Raw genomic sequence first — 23211 nt, 5'->3', positions numbered from 1 at the left:
TATCAACATCAGAGTATTTGTTTGTACAATCAGAATATTTTTAATTTTAAGAAATTACATTTATTGAACAATAACAGGGTAAGTAAATTTACGAGACCTTTTTCCATTGGTATAACTGCATGTGATGACAAAAGGCTTGAATAAATGATAATTCTAATCCATTTTGATTTTTGGGAAAATCAAAGTACAGTGTTTATTCTATCAATTAGTTAATTAAGAAAATGTTTCGAGCTCTTCTTTTTCACGTTTTTTCTTATATTCTATCAAATTTAATCACCTATACATTCTTATCATGGTTATAAACATGAGGTGAATATACAAGGGGTATACATATACGAGGGGCGTTCAATAAATAATGTCATTGGGGCTCAGAAAGAAGCAAACGACGCTTTTCAATGATTTAGTCTTCATGATTTTACTTATTAATCTATTTTCATTCAAACACATGTCCGTAACATTTTTTATCCAATTTCTGATTGTTTTTAGAACTCATTTTTGGGTATGACCCTTAGTATACTGGAAAATGGCAGATCCAATGATTTCCTGGACTTGTTTTTTCCTTCTGAAAGGTGTTTTATTCAAGTTTGGAAATAGAAACAAGTCAAAAGGTCAAAGATCCGTCAAATATTGTTAATGTGAAAAAACATTAACTTTCTGTTTATCCCGTAAACCCCTTTACTCTTCAGGGCATGCGGGTTTAAACGCTGTCATGAAGAAATTCAATGTAGTGGATTCCTGATTCTGGGTCCTTTCTCTGATAAACCTTTCGATTTCTTTGCAAAATAAACTGCTTTCTAGACAACTTCAGATATTAAACTGTCTCCCCGAATACAAATTTGAACAATAATACCACTAATATTTAAGAAAATTGCATATAAATCTGTTTTTGTGCTCTTGCATACCTTTGCTCTTGACAGACCTTCGCCATTTTTATCAAGTACATCTTATGGTAAATTTTGTTTTAATGATTTTAAGCAATAGATTCATTTTCCAATATCTGTTTGAATATAAAACAAACGTTGATTACTACAATTACTGATATTTTAAAATAATTGTTAAGACGTTTGTACACGCTGTCGTTTTCACTCATTTTTCAAAATTCAGGGTTACCTTAGAGTACCAAGCTTAATTACTGTCAAGCGTTTCTTAAAAACAGTGTAAACTACTCCCGATATGATGTCTATCAAATTTGCTATGTGTCTTAAAGTCAATCATACAACATCAAATATTATTTGTTGAAATTTGGCATACAGTACATAAGTTGTTATAATTTTTGTTGGCAAGGAGGGTACCCATTTTTGATGCCCATTATATAATTTTTTATCTTTGAAATCAACCTGCTAATTTGTCTATAAAACAGGAATCGGTTGCTGTAAATGTCACATATTTCAGTGAATATTTCTTTGGGATTTTTAACAAGTTTTACAGCAGCTTTAATGTAGCTTTTATTTCCACTCTAGTTTACTGATTCTTTACCATTCATTTATAATGCAGTGTCTAGAATAGCCCTTGTTTCCCAGCTTCTCACGATAAAACTATGTGATGAAAAGTGGTCACATAAACTGTTATAAATTCATTAAAGATTCAATAATGAGAGAAAGTAAAGTTTTATGTCATATACGTATTTATTAATGTTACGCAAACACGTGTTTGTGTTTGTTTATTCTTGTCATCTATTGGCTGTTAGAATGATCACCTAGTCAGGTGACATAAATATTCATAGCACGGGCTATTACTGACCGTGAAAGAAATTCTGTATAGAGAAAGCCATTCGAAGGCTCTATTTCGTGCAGTCAACACGTTTTCGTCATTCATCATATTCTGTCATGGGCGATTCTGGAGACGAAATTTTGCTAGAGACTAATGATAATAAGAAAGTTACAAAGGAAACTACTGGTAGTAATCCTCCGTTGGATATTTCGGACGTGGTGAAGCTTGTTACAGGAGTTTTGCAGTCACAATTTCAAAACCTTTCAGGTCAGCTTAAAGCAGAACAGTCGGAGTCCATTGCTAAGAAACTTAAAGAAAACTCTACTCTTAAGATTAAATCTGAAGGGAATCGCGCTCAGTACGATTTTAATGCTGAAATTCTTGAGGGTTTAGAAAAACTAGAGATAAGAGCTTTCGAAAATAAAGACAGTGAATCAGTGTCAATAATAGGCGAATTGCGGAAAAGACTGAAAACGCGACAGAAATACATTCGTATTGCCGATTCATCTCCTGCAGGGTGGAAGACAGTAAACGAGTATCAGTCCAGAGAAATTGCCGACAACTCTGACGATGAGAAGAAAATTAGAAGCACTGAAAACCGAGCCCTTAGGCAGCAAAGGCAAACCCAGAACAAGCGTTTCCACCCGTATGGCTCCTACAGAGCTTCAACAGCGTCAGCAGCGGCAGGCTCGGCAGCCCAGCTTACTTCTGGTTCTTCCTCTACTGCTACATCTCAGCCATATACATATCAGCAGCAGCCCTTTCGTGGCAAACTCACAAGGCGTCAACCACAGCCCAGCGACGTATGCTTCAACTGTTTTTCCACTGGACACTGGAAAACCAACTGCCCCAAAAACAAGTCACAAAGTCAATGATAAGTATACAGGTTATACAAGCTATTCTACTCTTGCTGGGCAGGTGAAATGCCTTCAGAAAAATAATTCAAAACAAATGTCATTGATAAAGTACAATTTGAAAAGAAATGTTAGTAAATGGAGAGAAATTGGTACAAATCCTTTTATTTTGAAAGTTATTGAATCTGGATATGAAATTCCTTTCGTTTCAAATCCTCCTTCTATGTGTTTTCAAAATAACAAGTCTGCTATTAACAATTTTGAATTTGTTACTTCAGAAATTTCAGATTTGATGGAAAACAAACGTATTTTAAAAGTTCCTTTTCAGCCATTTGTGTGTAGTCCACTGAGTGTCGCCGAAAACAAAAACAAAAAGAGATTGATCCTTGATCTAAGTAGGCTAAATAAATATGTCAAGTATGATAAAATTAAATTTGAAGACTGGAAGACGGCATTAGATTATTTTGAAAAGGGTTTTTACTGTATTAAATTTGATCTGAAATCAGGATATCATCACATAGATATAGCTGAGAATTATCAAACTTATTTAGGATTCCAGTGGGAAAACAAGTATTACTGCTATACGGTTCTCCCTTTTGGTCTATCGTCAGCTCCATTCATTTTTACTAAATGCTTAAGACCCATCGTGAAATACTTGAGAAAAAGTGGCATTATGATTGTATTATATTTAGATGATGGTTTGGCGTTCGCTCCTACTGAGGACCAATGTCTTTTAGATTCTCAATTTATTCAGAAAACGTTGTCAGAAGTTGGTCTGGTGGTTAATGTTGAGAAATCACATTTTATACCAACACAGGTCATTGAATGGTTAGGTTTAACGTGGAATTCAAATCTATTCTCTATTTCAGTTCCGGACAGACGAATCGATGATGCTATCTGTTGTCTACAGAAAACTATCACTCATTTTCCAAATGTAACAGCGAGGGAACTTGCAAGAGTAGTGGGGAAGATCATTTCTATGACTCCAGTAATGGGTAACATTTGCAATATTATGACAAGGTTTTCTTCTATGGAAATTGCTTTTAAAGAATCATGGGATTCTAAGCTATTTTTCAAGCATAAAGATCAAGTGTTTGAAGAACTAAAATTTTGGGTAGAATGTATGCGTTGTGACAGTACAAGATTTTTACATTCTGTTAAAAGAAAAAATGTAATCATTTATTCAGATGCAAGTAATTCAGCATCAAGTGCATATACAGTTGAAGTTAATTCTAAGGTGTTCCATTTGATGTGGAAAGAACATGAGAAAACTATGAGTTCTACATGGAGAGAGTTGAAGGCCATAGAATTGGCGCTGGCTTCTTTTAAGAAAGAACTACAAAATATGACAGTAAAGTGGTTTACAGATAATCAAAGTTGTGCGAAAATAGTACACTCTGGTAGCATGAAGCATCACTTACAAGTTTTAGCATATAATATTTTCAAAATGTGTGCCGAAAACAAAATTTCCCTTGATGTTCAATGGGTTCCGAGATCAGAAAATGAAAAGGCAGATTTTTTTAGTAAAATTATTGATCACGATGATTGGGAAGTTACTAATGAATTTTTTGAATTTATTAGTTCTATGTTTGGTCCTTTCTCTGTAGATAGATTCGCAAACTTTAACAATCGTAAACTTGTTAGATACAACTCAAAATTTTGGAATCCTGAGTCAGAGGCTGTAGATTGTTTTACACAGAATTGGTTGGGCGAAAACAACTGGCTAGTTCCTCCCATTCATTTGATAGTTTCTACTATAAAACATTTATTAGATTGCAAAGCCTATGGTATTTTGATTGTACCTAACTGGCCCTCAGCTGTTTTTTGGCCAATGTTATTCGATTTAGAACTATCTTATAAGGCGTATGTTAAAGATGTGTTATTGTTTAAAGATACAAGTGAGATAATCAGTCAAGGTCAGAACAAGAACTGTCTATTTGGTTCTGTATATTTTGGCTCTGGAATACTTGTAGTACGTTTAGACGCTACAGATTTGTAGTTTATGATGGTGTATTGCAGATGGTTTAGGCCCTGGTACACTTAACACAATAAACAGTTACGTTTTCTTCACAGTTTCTGATATATTTATCTATACACGTGCGTCCAATACCACGATAAATATACGACTGGTTCAACCCGTCTAACAGTATAAGTAATAATCTAGAATTATTCCACTTTTAAACAAAGATTTTTGCCGAGCTGGGCAAATGTATAGATGATGTATTGCAGATGACAAGTGGTCCTGGTACATCAGAGAGGGTGTATTGCAGATGATGAAGGTCCTGATACACCATATAATATGTTAAAGTTAGAAGATGCTAATTTTTTGCTTTAATAAACACATTTTTCAGATATATTTAAAGTGGGCAGATGGACGGGAATTAATTGTGGATTACAGGATCATCGTCTAGCGGAACTTGCTTCTGAACTACCCAGATACTGTGTAATATCTAAGGCCGAAAATACAGCAAAACAGTACAGGTACGCTTTTAATACCTTTTGTAAGTGGTGTAGCAGCTTTAACCCTGGGATTCAATCACTTCCTGCTTCGGAAAACAACGTTGCACTATATATTATCCATTTAGCAAAACAATGTAAATCGTCTGGCACAATACATTCAGCTATACATGCCATCAGTTGGGCACACAGCCTAGCAGGTTATATAGATCCTTGTGACTCAGCTTTGGTAAAAACTGTTAAGGAAGGGGCAGTTAGAGAGACATCAAAACCAGTGATTAAAAAAGAGCCTATAACGCCTGAACATTTGAAAACTCTGGTTTCTACATTTGGAGAGGATGGAAATTTATATAATTTGAGAACATTGTGTATGTGCTTATTAGGTTTTGCAGGATTTCTGAGATTTTCAGAAATAGTTAACATTCGTTACTCAGATATCTGTATACAGACTAATTGTGCAGAAATTAACATTGTTAAAAGTAAAACAGATGTTTATAAAACTGGTCATAAAGTTTGTATTGATAGAACATTTTGTGATACCTGTCCTGTAAATATGTTGGAAAAGTTTTTAAAATTGTCAAACGCTGACATGCATTCTCCTCTGTTCTTGTTTAGATCTCTGTCATTTTGTAAAAAATCCCAAACTTATAAACTGAGATCGGATAATCGTCCAATTTCCTATACAAGAGCAAGAGAAATCATATTGGATTCACTTGAAAAGATTGGTTTAGACAAGTGTAAATTTGGTGTCCATAGTCTGAGATCAGGTGGCGCTACCTCCGCAGCCGCCGCAGGTGTTAGCGACAGACTATTTAAAAAGCATGGGCGGTGGAGGTCGGAAAATTCTAAAGATGGTTATGTTAAAGAAAACCAAATTGAAAAACTTTCCGTGACTAAAAATTTGGGCATTTAGGATATTCGTTTCAGTTCTAATCTTCTTTATCTTCGAAATAATTAAACTGCACTTTCAGAGCGCTTCATATCCTATTTCACGAGTTTGTGTTTATTTCATAAATGTTTTATGTTCGTTTGAGTGAAACGAATAAGAACATAAACGTATTTATTAATGTTACGCAAACACGTGTTTGTGTTTGTTTATTCTTGTCATCTATTGGCTGTTAGAATGATCACCTAGTCAGGTGACATAAATATTCATAGCACGGGCTATTACTGACCGTGAAAGAAATTCTGTATAGAGAAAGCCATTCGAAGGCTCTATTTCGTGCAGTCTTATAAGTCCCACCCACCCGCCCATTGCTTAGTTTTTGAATGCTATATTAGATTTATACCTTGTTGAAAATATTTATTTTCTATTTTGTAGAATTCGGACATTGAGTGATGAGGACATTAGAAAAAAGAGATATTATTTGTATTAATTGTGTGAAATAATTAAACTGCACTTTCAGAGCGCTTCATATCCTATTTCACGAGTTTGTGTTTATTTCATAAATGTTTTATGTTCGTTTGAGTGAAACGAATAAGAACATAAGACTACTATGTTGTATGTCATCGAGCTAATGACATTATTTATTGAACGCCCCTCGTACTTCTCGCAAATGAATACAAACTCAACAAGATTAATAAAGCCCTGTCTACCACAAAAAAATTCTGAACACTGGTCAAGAATTTAATACATTTTTAAAATGTTCCTTTCCACAACTTTGTCCTAGCCTCTAGATGTCATTTTGCAAAGGGGGGTTGGGAGTTGGGTGTTTCTTGGCGTTCAGTTCAATTATACATTTTAATTCTAAAGAAATAACATAAAATTAATTAGTCGAAATAAAGATGCTACAGAATGATTTGATTTATGATCTAATATCTTTCTACAAAAAAACCCCTTAATTGTAAGCTAAGAAAGTGACAGGTCGACAATTGATCAAGACCATGAGTGAAATTAAACGAGAAAGCAAAGAAAGCATTTTCAACACTAATCTTAGAATTAAAATAAAGCTAGTATTAATGCTTTATTGAACTTACAAAATTAGTTCTCTGCGATGTCTACGAAATTCTTTAAAATTTACCAATAACGAGAGTCTGTCTTTTTATTTAGAAATAAGTAATTCAACTGAGTTATATACACATTCACTTCCGACTACATGTTACCTCTTTATGTTATTTGCTTGTGTTTCAAACGTATAATTTATTTCTTTTCTATCTTTTTCAGAAAGCAAATTTGCGTAGTTATATCTCTGCTATTCTGCTTGATCCTCCTTTTTTATATGCCAATGGACAAAAATATAGCTGGCACACTTAAAATAAGATTGACCTACATATTCTCCCAACGCCACGACAAAGCGGAAGACTGTATAAATGTATGCAAGATTCCAAAATTAGATGTATACAATCCTGGTATAAGGTATAAAATTGGCGAAATCGAACTTAAATGTAAGAATAAAGCATCATTTACATTTGAAAATGGACACAGACTTGAAATAAATTGGACGGCAGTTAGACTTTCTAATGTATCTTCTACTTTTTCAAGCTGTACTTACCAACCTATTATTAGACCTGTTTCAGTCCCTAATCATAACTTCTTTCAATATGGACCGGAAAGTGCTCAGTTTTATTTATCTGTGAACATCTCCGACGAATTCATTCGTGTGAAATGTTTTGACAAAACAAACACGGTCATTTATACCAACTTTCACCAGTTCGTTTTTCAAAAACCTGACGTTGAAAGACGGTGTAACAAAGCTTTCAAAGAGCATTCCGGAAATCCAGCAATTAAGGAAAAATTGAATGTAATCTTGTTGGGGACAGATTCTATATCAAGGTTACAGTCAGTTAGATCTCTGAAGCGTACACGTGCGTATCTTCATGAGGTTTTAGAAGCATTCGAACTAACCATGTATAATAAAATTGGTGATAACACATTTCCAAATATTGCTGCACTCACACTCGGAAAGTTTGTGGAAGAGATTCCCTACAATGAATCCTATAGACACGTACCATTTGACAAGCATAACTTTATCTGGAAGCAATTTTCTGCTAAAGGATACAGAAGTCTTTACATTGAGGACAGGAGCGGAACCTTTGATTACATGATGGCTGGATTTCATTCATATCCCTCAGATTATTATAATCGACATTTCTTCATGGCTATGAAAGAAGAGAAATCTGTTTGGAATACGGATGATTTATGTATGATGGATCGATTAGAAACTGGTATGGTATTAGATTATGCAGCTAAATTTGTACGATTGCAACAAAATTCACCTTATTTTGCTTTTTCATTCGCAACAACATTAACTCATGACGAGTTTTATCATGCACAGTATGCGGATCTTCCCCTCCTAAACTTCATAAGAGAATTACATGAGGACCAGCTTTTGAATAATACCCTTCTTATCGTCTTCAGTGATCATGGAATTCGTATTGGAAACTATCGAAATACCTACGAAGGAATGATGGAAGAAAGACTGCCGATGATGCATTTGGTTTTTCCCAAGTGGTTCAAAGAAAAGTATCCATTATATTCGAAAAATCTTAAATTAAACACGAAGCGTCTTACTACCCCGTTTGATATTTACGAAACATTGAGAGACGTCTTGAACTTTGACGACAAGATTTTCCAACGAAAGGGGTATAAAAATAGAGGGATAAGTTTATTTAGGGAGATTCCAAAGGAGAGAACATGTAAAGATGCAGGAATTGCTCCACACTGGTGTACGTGCGTGGAACATACAGTCGTAAATACCTCGGACAATACTATAATTTTTTTGAGCGATTTCCTTGTTCGAAGCTTAAACAGAAAGTTAAGTAACGTTCAGGATAAATGTGAGGTCTTAGCCTTAGAAGAAATTAGACATGCATCAAAAGTTCAAATTTCTGAAAGTGTTCTTGAAACAAGAAAAAGAAAAGTAAAGCCCCAAGCACATTACCAAATAAAAATCAAAACAAAGCCAGGAGGTGCTTTATTTGAGGCCACTATATTCTATGATGAAAGGTTTCATTTTAGAAGACTAGATGGCGACATAAGTAGAATAAATAAGTATGGAAACCAGGCATCGTGTATCAGCGAAAACCACGAACTGGAGAAATACTGTTTATGTAGGAAGTAAATATATCTGATTTAGAAGCTATTAAAGGAATGAGAAAAATTGTATAGTTTTGCCGCCTACCTCAAAGGAATTTTTCAAAAATAAAAATATTTGAATGATTTTTTTATATTCTTATCGATATTTATATGAATTTTCATCAAACTATTATTTGGGGAAAAATCAAGAGGGTTTACTCTTTTGTTTTGCTAAACCCTTTTTTACCTTAGAAATCAAGAAGAAATGAATAATATGTTAATATTTTTCAAAGATTTAACTACAGTAAAACTCAGGAAACTTTTTAGAGCTATTATGAAGTTTTTTTTGTTGTTGTTTGTTTGTTTGTTTGCTTTTTGTTTTTTTGTTGTTTTTTTTGTTTTTTTTTGTTTGTTTTTTTTTTTTTTTTACATTTTTTTTACCTTTCATACCAAATCTCTTTGTGGTTGGGGGTGGGGACATAAGATTAAAAGAGAAAAAGCGCATGAATGAACATTCCTTACCGATTTCAAATGACTTAACAAATCTAGTATTCTTTCAATCTGATATGCCGAATTTTTCATAAATTTGTAATAGAGAAAGATTTCCGTGTGATTAATCAATTTCCTTGCATATTTGACAATTTTGTGATGCTTAACAATCTTATTTTAAGGGATAATAGTTTGTTTACCCCTTTTGAAAAAAATGATTAAAATCAATTAACTTTATTGATGTTTGTTTTACATTAATTAATCAAGTACTTATCGAGGTTTGCTCCTCAGCTTTTCTGCATATTATATATGCAATTAAAATCCCATGAAAAAAATTCATACCGAAAAAAGTAAAGATCTACAGGTTGTGGCGGTAGGATTTTTAGAAGAAAAAGATCAATTTATCCTCTTTCGAAGAAGTATTCAGTATTGTTAAGTTTGGATTCCCATTTTGAGCTTGAATGCTTTTCGTTGTCTCCATAGATTTCATCTCTACATCTGTAACGAGCTTTATGAGAGTAATGTTAATGTCATTGTCTTGAATGGCGAACACTGCAGGCGAGATTAGCCTGTCCCCACATTCCAACTCTCACTAATCATCCAAACCAGTCGGTTTATATTTAACACATTCTTGATACCACATTGCAAGGATTTAACCAATTTTTAGAATTTGACAAATGACAAAATGTATTTCATCAGTATCTACATGTATCTACCATATTAATTGCTAAAAATAAAAAGTAAAAAAAAAAAAACGTGGAGCACTAAATTTCTCATCGACATAAAGTTCCTTATGCTGCTTACGTCCACATGTCCAGTATGTTGAGTGTGATGGTTTTGGATATTCATGAGTATTGTTTATGTTGATCTTGATCCACTGAGCTTGATCTAGAATGGGTCTTAATTTATTCATGACTCAAACAATACATGTGACACGGAATTGGTAACCATAGAGTTGGTTAGCTCACTGAGCAGTATTCAAGCTTTCACTTCAGTTCTCTGTGTTTGATTAACACAGTTTTATGAGATATTTTTTTTTCAAGCAGAATAGATTTCGGTTATGAAATGAAGAGACAACCTTATTAACAAGACCCTAGCTTCAATCCTCATGCTTTACTATAGATTGGACAATGACTTTTCATAAACATATCTGTCAATTGCAAGAATAAAAGATGTAGCAAGATTATTGGATTCTGTTTTACAATTGTTAAATAATATTTATTTTCAAAATTAAAAATTTCACTCTCACGGCAAAATTGATTTAAAAAATAAATAAAAACAAAAATCAAGACGTTTTGATATTTCCAATTGAAGGACTTTTTTTCTTTTAAAGTTCTGAATTTTTTTCTTTTTTTAAAATCTAGAATTTACTTCACATTCTTTAATTTAAGACTGAAATTTATCTATTAAAGAACTAACACAAGATGCTCAACCGTGCATTTTATACTGAATTTGATACTTGTAACACTGTACAGTATACATTTATCTTATGTAAATTACAGAATATATGTATTTTGCTACCAAGATTTAGGAGAACTAGGATGCAATTAGTTGCAAGCTCTTACATGCGCGTTAAACTATGTTAAAACAGCATATTGCCTATTTTTTCTCAAATGATATTTATTACAATTATTTATCATGTGTCCAATAGGAAAAAAATCCTTAAACTCCCCAAAAAACCCTACTATACATGTTAAGAGAGAAAGGTATGCCAATCAGTTTGTTTACTTTGTACCTCCTGGGTTTAAAAACATGAATTTATTTTAGTGCAACCTAAAATGTCGATTCACACTGTCTTTACATATATTTCAGTCTTAGTCCATGCTATCAGATTGACTCTGCATCTCGTCAGAATCCCACAATTCTGCTTTAAACAGTATTCCAGTTAAAACGTTGAAATTTCCTTGTGTAAACGCAACGGAAATGCATATATATTTATTGCAGGTTGATAAATATAACATGTTTATATCGAGCACGTGGTTGATATTTATAGGATGTAAGAGTAACGCTTAGTAATATTTGTTAAACAGGTTATGTACAACATGACTGGCATACTCTGTGATTTTTATTATATCATTTAAGCTCAAGACTTTGCGCTTTTCGTACGCTTTACAGTTTTGTTTCAGAGACTGTTTCGGATTTATTAGCTTCAGGTTGTATTTTTTTTTATACATTTTATTAGAAAAACAAAGCATCACATACATGTTACACACAATGCATTGCTTTGATAGTTTGAACCATAACATTCTTTCTATTTGTCATTTATAAAGTCACATAGAATAATTAAGAAATAAATAACAAGTTTATAAACTTCAATGGGAATTGAAGTGGGTCGGTCACGTGATCAAATCCTGTGAAGGCCGAAGGCCTTCTCAGATTTGATCACGTACCGACCCACTTCAATTCCCATTGAAGTTTATAAACTTGTTATTTATTACTTATATATACATTTGAGACAGACAATATGAATATTTTCGAATTTAAATTATTGCACTAACCGTCCGTCGTAGATTTTGAAAAATGACGCAAGGTGTAAATCGGCTTGCATGGCGGTTACGCTTCAAATTCATTAGGCTAAGGAATCTATTTCGAAGGGAATATTTTGTGAAAGGCTACTTGTGATCAGTAATAGTGAACAGATTGTTGTCTGGGAATATTTTATTCGTGAAAAATGTTAATCGATGCTGAAAAGACACAAGAAACACGTCCGAAGTTTGACGATAAAAAGTTGGAGGAATTTCGGTCGCTGGAAAGGGATGGATGGATCCGATGGACTGAGACACTTGTCCGGGCCAGTTAATTTGCAATTTGATCAAAAACATTCTACGGTTTCAGTAACTAAAGGCATACTTATCGTAAAACACTGATAAACACGGAGACACTGGCGACAGCTTTACATTGAACTACGAAAACGCCGAGGTGTTTGGCAGTTGTTCATGGCATGATTGCAAAGATATTTTCCAACAGATATACACATTTATCGTGAGTAAAATTTAAAGATAAAATAAAAGTTTATCATGAAAATTTAACCAAAGGTCTATCCAAAAAATAAGGATGAACGTTAGAGACTGTGCAGCTGACAAAAGTGAAGAAAAATGTAAACAAACGCTAGGCTCCTAGCTTTCTCTATGTACACAGGTTGAATCGATAGCCCAAAAACTGTATGAAATACTTGTTTACATTTAAAATAAAATAATTATCATTTAACTTGCTTATTTTATTCATTTTTATACATGAAAAGCAAGTAGAGCAGGTCATTTTATAATTTATGTACCGGGTAGATATTATTGCGCCGTGTGATTCGGTCATGTATTGACCTTTGACCTCTGACAAACTTCATACAGAATTGAAGATATTTTCTTTCTGTATGTTTATATAGTGGAGAGATACCACAAATGTATATATTTTATCATAAAATATCAAAACGAAGAAAAAGACGAAACTTTCAGCTAAATATCTTGTGTATAATTGTATAGGTACCCATATATATTTGAGAGATCACACCTCCAGCTCAAATACAGTCTATTTATTGTCTCCAAGATAGGATTTGTAGAACAACAGGCTTATTCTACAATGGGTTTATGAATTATAATTTGCCTTTAATACATTTTATAACATTACAACATTTCTTATGGTGTATTTTCTTATATACTTCAGAAAAATATTAAATATACTCTTGATATGATAACATATTTCTTGAGGCTTTTCTTCTTTGTTTTCTAGTCTACAGTACATTTATTATTTGTAACTTTTACAATCAATCAGGGATATAATGCTATTCAAAAATAATATATTTTCATTTTTTTTTTTCATTATAAAATCCAATAACAATATTTTTCCATGATATATAAAATTTCAAAAGTTGCTGAACAATATCCCATATATGAGACACATTTTAGAATAAGATGTTCATTGTTTTCTTTTACATTTCCACAAAAAACACACATTTCATTTTCAACAATTTTCCATTTCCTCAACATTTCTCTATAACACAAAAAGTTATTTGATAATCTATAATTAAAGTCTGATATGCCTGTTTCTGCAATAGCTAATACTTTTTGTTTATATATAGATTTCCAATTTTTTTTTTTTTTTTTTTTTTTTTTTTAATTTCAAACATGTTTTAATAAAAAATATGGATGTATTGGTTGTTTAAATTTATCATGACATGGAATGTTATGGGTCAAATTTGGAGTAATATCAAACACTTTTACTTGATCATGATATAGTAAATCATATGAATTATTTTCATAATTTATGTGATATTTTCATAATGTATATTGGTAAATTCTTAAGGTTCATAAACCCTCTGCTTTCTCATATAAAATATTTCTTTAACTTTTATGATTTTCCAAAAGAAAAGAATATGCTTAATAAAATATAATCAATTTTATCATGGCAACTTTGACAAAAAAGACACTTCAACTTGACAAATTTATAAAGGAATAATAGACATTAGTATCATTAAGAGTTATCTCTCTTATCAGAGTATCAATGTACCTTAATCTACAAAAGCATTAAAAAAAACTACTCTTTTCATTATCATATATTAACAAATATAATTTCTCTTACGTACAAGTTTACCATGTAACCATTCTATTGGTTGCATTCCATTTTTGTCTACAATATCACCAATATATTTAAATCCACTTTTCAGCCACTTTACAAAATAAAGTGGCTTGTTTTTTAACTTAATTTTATTATTACACCACAGTGGTTCCTTTAATAAAGCATTCAGACTTAGTTCTCTTTTGTTTCTTTTACAATCATTAAAAATTACCAGCATTTCTTTGTAAAACAAAGGAAAGTTTTTATAATTCGATAGTCTTTTGTATCAATAATTTTTGTTTTACATAAATATTCAAAATCAAAATTTCTTTCCTTACACAAAATATCTACAAAAAGGAATACGGAATTTGTTTTACCTAATATGTTTTTAATCCACGATGCTTTTATGGATTTTAGTTTTGAAGGTACTTCGACAATACCAATTCCTCCTTCTTGGACAATTCCAATCTGTGAGTTTCTTTTTATTCTGTCTTTTTTATGCCAAACAAAATTGAAAATAGACTTTGTAATTTCTTAACTGTATTTTCATTTGGAAAATTTAAAATTGACCCAACATATATAATTTTTTATATTGCTAGACTATTTATTTACACAGACTTTGCCAAAAATTGTTTTCTTTTTTTCAAGACTCAAAAGGTTTTTTCTAAATCATCTAAAATTTTCGTCTAGTTTTTATTGTTACATATTTCTTTATCATGTCGAATGAAGATCCCTAGAGCTTTAAAACAGAAATATTGACGGCAACGTTTTCTATTTGATGATACAAATTTTTCCATTGACCTGTTAAGAGACACTCTGTTTTGGACATGTTTAGTTCCATACCAGATACCTTACCGAATTTTTCTATAACTTCTAAAGAATGATTAATGGACTTCTTATCTTTTAAAGGAAGTGTGCAGTCATCTGCATGTTGTATTATCTTTATAATATCAGTCATTCCAGGTTTTTGAAAACCCTTTATGTTAGGAATTAATCTAATAGCAATGGCTAATACTTCTACTACAAATAGGAATAAAATTGCAGAAATAGGACATCATTGTCTTGAACCTCTATGTATGTCACATCTTTTAGATATCTACCCATTATTTTTATTCTAAATATAAGTTTATTATAAATAAATGTTGATCCATTTTATTCAAAATCATATTCATTTTTAAGAACTTTCAACATAAAATTCCATTCTTAATAATCAAACGCTTTTTTTTTTTTTTTTTTTTTTTTTTTGAAATCAAGAAATAGTAATACTGAATCCAGGTTATTTTCTTCAAAATATTCAAAAATATCAAAAATTAATTTTGCATATAAGGCTATATTGCGCCGTGTTATACGTGCTGATTGATTTACATGTATTGCACCATCAGTATTTTTTGTACTTTGTTAGCTACGATAAAGGCTGTTATTTAATAATCAGTATCTGTTAGACTAATAGGTCTATAATTTGTCACATTCTTCGAGTCACCTTTTTAAATAAATGAGTTGTTAAAGATAACATTTGTGTATATGTCATTTGGTTTTTTACATAAATCTCCCTGAGAGTCAGATAATAAAAATCATTAATGTTTTCCCAGAACGTTCGATAAATTCACAAGGTAGTCCAGCAAGTTCTGGTGATATTTTGTCTTCATTTTAAACACTGCTTCTTTACAATCAGATTTTGAAGGGAATTTAACTTATTTTTTTCTTTCCTTATCATTTATACACTATAGTATATTCTAATTGTAAATCGTTGAAATATTCCTCTTATTATCAGCTGGAGTGTATAATTTTTTTTTTAAATTGCATGTTGATTGCAATATTTCATCTTTATCAAAAACAGTACCGTGTTCAGTATTTGAAGATTTTTATTATATTTGATATATGTCTTTTCTTTTCTAAGGTTAAGAAATATAAATTGTTTTTCTCTCCATTTTTTTTTTCAATTCAGTTTTCCTTTGATCTTACTTGAGCACCTTTTGCTTCTTTGTTGATCTGTTAACACGTTTTCTAATTTTCTTTTTCTATTCATATCAGGTTTTGTCATATAGTAGGTCTTCTATTTCATTTAATTCTTCTTGATTAAAATTTATTTTACTTTGTAAGATTTTGATAAATTCTTAGAGGAGTTTATACAAAAATCTTTCACATTTTTCTTTAAGTCTTCCCAAGATTCTGTAAGGTTTTCTCTTTCTAAATTATAATTTTTGAGAAAAATATTCATGACACTGATAAAACTGATAAAAGTTTCATTTTCAATTAAATATGTACAATATCCTGGACCTCTAAGGTTTTCATTTACTAACATAGAGAAAGTTATACAAATATGATCAGACATTCTAGTTCCATTTGAATGTGAACCAGGGATGTTTTGGAGTCTAATAGTTTTACATAAACAAAAATTATTTGAAAGTAAAATATTGTCGATTTTATTTGTTGAAGAATTTTCTCCATTACATCAAGTAAATCTTTGTTTATCACTTTCTATAGTTTTCCATAAATCATGCAAGTCTAACTTATTCAAACGTTGTTTTAAAGAATGAGTACTTTTATCATTATTATTGTCTGATATACAGTTCAGATCGCCGCATATCAAAATATTTTCGAAATTTTCTGTGTATTTACTTATCCAGTCTTTAGCGTGTTTAAAAAATCAGATCTTTTATCAATATCATTCGGTGCATAAATATTGACAAGCGTCATAATTTTCTCATCATTATCTACATTCACCAAAAGTTTTCTTATATCGTTTGATCTATGCGTACTAATTATTCTGATAGGTAAATCTCTTTTGAATAGTATTGACACTCATGCTATTTTGAGGATCTGAGTAGCTGTGAATAGATACACTTTTCCAACGAGCATTATATTGTAAAACATTCCTTTCGATATAATGAGTTTCTTGAATAAATATGATATCAAACATACTATCATTTATCCATGTGTAAAATTTTACTAGTTTTTCTGCAGTATTTAAACCTCTGTAGTTAACTGAAATTATTATATTTAGGTTATTCATTGTTTTCTAGTTTTTATCATTACTGTATGCCTAAGTTTTTCCTTTGTTGTTCATCCCCGTTCTTTTGCTACTTTTCGATCCTGATCTGGAGCTCGGGTGTTTTAATTTAGCGGCCATACCGTCGAGCGGGCGCCCGAGTCTATTTTGGCCCGGCAAATGCTGCATGACTGTGTGCGATGTTCCAGTAAAGTTCAGCCCACTACCCCAATACTCTTTCCCATGTCGATTCCACAAGGATGTCCAGCATATAAAGTCTTTACGATCAGGAGACCTTAGCCGTGCAGAAGCCTTTTGTAAAGTGGAAACTGTCTTCTAAAGAAGCTAAGCGCACAGGAGGCCAGGTTCTTGAATCAGATACATGACTATCATATAAAGATTCAGTCATGAACGAAATTCGGGAGACCAAACATGAACATTGCTTTCAATTTAGGGATTCTTTTTAAAAAAATTCAAGTTGCATTTTAAAGTTCCTTTCAAGCCTGTTGTAGTAAATCCACTAAGTGTAGCTTTGAACAGTTCTGGTAAGAAAAGGTTAATTCTTGACCTAAGTGTTTAAACAAGCTCGTTAGAAGAGACAGAAGTGAAATCTGAGGATTTGAAAGTAGCATTACAATTTTTTTTTCAAAAAAGGACAATATGTTGAAATTTGACCTTAAGTCTGGGTAGCATCACAGTGATATTTGTTCAGCACAACAAACATTCATGTGATGTTATTGGGAAAATTGTTTTCTTTTGGTCCCTGTTTAAGCAAAGTGTTGAGGTCATTAATTAATAATAAGCTGGAGATGATGCTAACGAGAATTTTTTATGCTTACATTTTTCAGATATTTTTCCATATGGAAGATAGAGTTCCTTTCTTACATCAGAGAAAAATCTGGCAGAGTTGAGGTTTTACAGTAAGAAATCAAAATCTGAGAGTATTCGTAGTAAATTTCGTTACGGTTTCCATTCCTGGATAACCTGGTGTGAATCGCAAAATCCAAAATTTAAGCATATTCGAATTCCTGCCACGGACTTTAACGTTTCATTGTATTTAAAAGGTTAATGAATCTTTACTTTATTTCCTGGGCTCAGAAGTTGCTTCTGTTCTGGAAAGTTTCGCAGAATAAGTGTAAAACCTGTCACCAAGAAAGAGCCTAGTACTCCTGGAATACTTCAGCGAATTGTGGAAGGTTACGGATCTTCAAGTAGCAGTTTACCGAACATTCGAATTTCATGTACATGTATTAGTTTATTAAGTTATGCAGGGTTCTTGCTTTTTTCAGAACTTGTCAACTTAAAGCGATCTGACATTGTGTTTTATAATGATCATTAATATTTATCTCTGTCAATCGTATAAAGTAAGACAGACAAATATAAGAATGGTAGTAATGTAATTGTTTCTAAAACAAATTCTGTAACATGTCCCTATAATACGCTAAAATTGTATCTGCAGATTGCTGATGTTCTACCAGATTCCGATTGCTTTATTTTCAGGGCAGTGACTTTTTGTAAGAAATCAGGTATTTATAGGTTAAGAAATACTGGACATTGTCATACACTAGGGCTAGAGAAATATTACTTGAGGCTTTGCAAAGCTGTGGGGTGGATAAATCGAGATTTGGTCTTCACAGTCTGAGGTCTGGGGGTGGCAGTCTGCAGCAGCTAATGCCGGTGTAAGTGACAGACTGTTTAAGAAACACGGCAGGTGGCGCTCAGGCAATGCCAAAGACGGTTACGTTCATGAAAATGTACAGTCATTATTGCCTGTGTCAAAGTCTCTGGGTATATGATCATAAAATATATGTGCGTATCATTAATATATTTTCTTTCTTTTTCCCATTTCTTCTTACATTCGAAATGCGCAAGTCTTGGAGCATTTACCCATAATCATTGTTGCTATGACTTTGTATAAGGATTGTGAATATTTAATTATTGTTTGCAGGTTGATAAATATAACGTTTATATCGAGCACGTGGTTGCTATTTATAGGATGAAAGAGGTGAAGCGTAGTAATACTTGTTAAACAAATAATGTAGAGCATGACTGGCACGCACTGTGATTTTAATAGTCATTCGAGCTCAAGACTTTGCGCATTTCACTCGCTTTACGCCTACCCACCCAACCTCCTTTTTTACATATTATTTAGTTAAGCGGGAAATGGTATTTTTATTTATTGAATATGTATAATTATTGAAATGTCTTTATGTTCTACATCTACGTAATAGAGTTCTATTCAGGAAAGCGAGACAGATATTCGCGTGTTCTCTGTACTTTATGTAATAGTAAGATCATATGAAGAGAAATCTTCGTGACGAAGATTTCTCTTCATATGATCTTACTGACTTAGAACAGAACCTCAGCCAATCAAATGAATGGATTAAAAATAAACTCCTCCCACAGCTGTGTCATATATAAGGCTCAACTTGACCTCTCGTTGTACATATCGAGCACGCAAACAATATCGAACACACGCTGTGTCAGAATGGACTCCCAACCCATTCAGGTTAGCACGGGATTATATGAAATAGCTTGATTTACTGGGGAAATGGTATGGTGAAGATATTAAAATTACTGGAACTAAATGAATACCCATGTAACAAGAATCGTAATATCTATATTTTTGAAAAATGATTGTGTTAAGATGACAAGGCCCTAGTCAGCAGGAGTGGGTATCGCTGTCTAATATCAAATAAAAATTTGTTGAAAATTGTGATTAAAAGACAATGTTCGTCTCTGATATACATGACGATGGTTGTATTTTCTGTATGTACCGAAATTTGAAAAGAATAGTATTCAGATAGGCGACAAAAAAAGTGTAGCAAGGCTTAGAAAGTTTAAATATCATTGTAAACAGCACGTGGGTTTTGAATAGTTTTTTTTTTGTGTGTTGAACAAAGACCAATGAAGACACACCCATTTAACTGTCAAGTGAACCAATCTGACACCGCTGAATTTTTCAGAAATAGAAGAATTCTTCACCATAAAGAATCAATTCTTCGCGAGAAATGGAAGGATTTTAATTGGCTGAATAAGTAGGTTTATGTTCTAAATGTTAATAAATGCACAAGTCTTGGAGCATTTACTCATAATCAGTGTTACTATGATTTTGAATAAGGCTGGTAAATATTTTATGTTCGTTTGAGATTGTTCGAATAAGAACATAAAGAGAATGTTTCTCTTATTAGAGAACACCAAACACGTAACGAACGAATCTCGGTTTAACGAACGGTAAACTTGTTTACTTTGTGATTACCTGTGTAACTGACGAAACGTGCGGACGAATCACACGTATAGAAAAATTAAAATTATTTGTCAATTTGATAAGTATAATCGCTTTGGTGTTCCATGTACCAGTATGATATAAATATATGCATATGTTCAGGTGTGTCTTTATCGATTCCTTTTAATTAACTTATAATATATGAAAATTAATCCATATTATATTAAAGCATAATGGCAGACCAGAGGGGGGTTCCGGGGGTTTGAACCCCCACTTATTTTTGTACAGAGAGAGAGAGAAAGAGAGAGAGACAAAGAGAGTAGCTTTTCTGTAATAGATATTTATACATCTAATCATTTGAAAAATGAAAAAAAAATTGCTGTCCTTTCTGCTCGCTAGATCTGTAGATTTTTGCATATTTGCTTTCCTCTGTGTACCTTCACAACCCCGTCTAAGGGCTCCGAACATCCACATGTAACATGTAGGGAAGATTCCATCGAACTCTAGCTTTACATTTTTTGGACCATCTTCAGAAGTAAATAACTTTTAAAAGTATGCATATTAAAGATTTTTAATCAATATAGAAAAATTTTAAAATGTTCCTCTAGTATACAGAAGGAGGGGGCTCACTTTTTCAGAGAATAATCTTTTGCTGCAGTTTTAAAAAATATTTTGTTTTGGAAGCTCCCTCTACATCCATTGTTGCTGGAAAATACGCAGATTCAAGATTGAAAGTAATGTACCGAACAGAAAAGTGACACCAAGCCCCCCTCTACCCCCTCCCAATTTTAAAAAGTGGTGTATAGTTTTTGTTTTATGTTTGTCTGGGTTTTTTTTTGTTTTTGCTTGTCAAATGTCCTTCTTATAAATGAAGCTACGGACTTGAAGTGGCCATGGTGTGATTCTATGCATGAGTGCTGGGTACACCGACCTGGACCCCCCCCCCTTTTTTTTCAAAAATTGCTGGATCCGCCAATGTTAAAGGATGAACTTTGTTTATTACGATAATATCTTATATATGGCACACCAATTTCACAAAAATGAGCTAAACATAGTTTCACAGTCGATAAACTAGGTTTATCGGTTGTAAACTATAGTTTACGGACTGTAAAGTATAGTTAACAAGTTGAACGTTAATCTCATGGACGTAGCAATAGGGAGGCCAAGGGAGGGGGGGGGGGGCTGGCCCCTACTTTTTTCCCCAACATTACTTTTATTATTAAAAATGTCAATTGAAAGGTTGTTTGCATGACCCCCCCCCCCCCAATTCTAACCATAGTATAGTGATATAAGGGAAATGTAGTATTGTATGCCAAAGAAAAATTGAAAGTGAAAGGAAATTGGCCTTGAAAAAACTTGGACTTGAACTAACCCCCCCCCCTCCCCCCGAAATAGGATTTTCGAGTTTGGGCAACTTCCTTTTTTTTTTTTGCTTGTTAACTTTTACAGGTAAAAAAAAATTCTCTTGTTTGTTTTGACAATTTAACCCCCCCCCCCCCAAAAACAGGATCTGCAGAAAATTCTTCGAACTTTTTATTTTCAAATTGAATTGCGACATTAAAAACGAACTCAACTTTCAAAAACGATAGACGTAATCGAGTGATAGTCAGATTTGTTTTGACAATTTAAATAATTGGAGGATTTAACCGTAATTGCTACGTGCCTGAATCTGTATTTTAAATCTGTAAACCATATATAATTAACGCGATAATCTATGTTTCAGAACCGTAAACTAAACTTAACACTGAAAACAATCATTTTGCGGTTGCAAACCATATATTATCTGATAGATACAGTTTCTCGATTTGTAAACTATGGTTTACAGCTCTTAGCTACAGTTCACGATCTGATAAATATAGTTTCACGATTTGTGAAACTATGATTACAATTCCTAACTATAGTTCACGATTGTAAATTATAGTTAACAGACGTGAATCTATATCAATACGACGCTCTGCGAGAGCTGAGAACAATTTAACAATAAATGCAAGTTCCCATCTAGGGTGTCGATATAAGGAACCCGACATAAATATAATAACCCAGATATTGGTCTTTCATATCTAAATAGGAAGTGAAGAAATATGTACTAGCAGTTATATAAACTGTCTAAATATTTACTCAGCGGCGGATCCAGGTATTTCAAAACGTGGGGGGGGGGGGCGCAGTAGAAGACTTGGAAGTCTAGGGGCTGCATTAAAGCCCCCAGTGAGTCCAGGAAAAGCCCTGGTGGGTATCCAAGGGCGCAATCCAGGGGTGAAGCCACCGGAAACTGAGGAACTCTGTAACAAATTAGAGGTGTTTTCCTATTGATTTTAAGATAATACAGACAAATTTAAAAAATCAATGGGGAGGGGGCGCACGCCCGGAGCGCCGGTGCTGGATCCGCCTTTGAAATAATTACAAAATAAATATAAAGCGAGTGATTGTATTTATAAACTAGTAATACGGTTAATATCGTCGAGATACGTTCGTTCGTTTCGTGTTTGGTGTTCTCTACTAGGATAACGTCCGAGAGAGAGTTGGTCTGACGTAATAATCTCTCTCGGGTGTTTTCATAAAAGGTAGTCTCATTTTTAATCACAGGGGCTTGTCACGAAATATTTATCTTCTTTTAATAAAGTTACCCCTACTATAGAAATACACAAGGGAGGAATCTAAAAATAGGAAATTCGCTACTACAAATTTTGACCGGACTTTCTGTCTAGTTTCTGGGCGACTTTCGTTGACGACCAAGTAGGAGTGAGTGGAGTATAGATTCAATTTTAATATTCTTCAGTCAAATTCTAATCAACGCGTACCGTTAGTCATATAACTAACCTCTTTTCTCGATAATTGGATCTGGCGACAGTTCTTTCCATAAAAATTTCCGGCGTAAATTGAATGCAGGGCTCTGACTGGTTGCTTTCTGTAAATAACTCGTACA

General features: G+C 32.8%; 1 protein-coding gene across 1 annotated transcript; it reads left to right on the top strand.

The window, feature by feature from the left end:
- The first annotated feature begins 7246 nt into the window (after positions 1 to 7246).
- Positions 7247 to 9082, top strand: LOC134283484 (uncharacterized). Its single transcript, XM_062765936.1, has one exon. It carries the CDS (start codon positions 7247 to 7249, stop codon positions 9080 to 9082), a length of 1836 nt encoding a protein of 611 aa, XP_062621920.1.
- The last annotated feature ends 14129 nt before the right edge of the window (positions 9083 to 23211 follow it).

Source organism: Saccostrea cucullata, unplaced genomic scaffold (assembly GCF_032062105.1).
Source record: "Saccostrea cucullata isolate Sc308-1 unplaced genomic scaffold, CSIRO_AGI_Scuc_v1 ctg425, whole genome shotgun sequence".
NCBI lineage: Eukaryota > Metazoa > Mollusca > Bivalvia > Ostreida > Ostreidae > Saccostrea > Saccostrea cuccullata.
The sequence above is the reverse complement of the archived record's forward strand: the minus strand, read 5'-3'. Positions and strand labels throughout refer to the sequence as shown.

Coding starts and splice junctions, on each gene's coding strand:
- LOC134283484 (XM_062765936.1), top strand. CDS start 7,247: ATGGACAAAAATATAGCTGGCACACTTAAAATAAGATTGACCTACATA.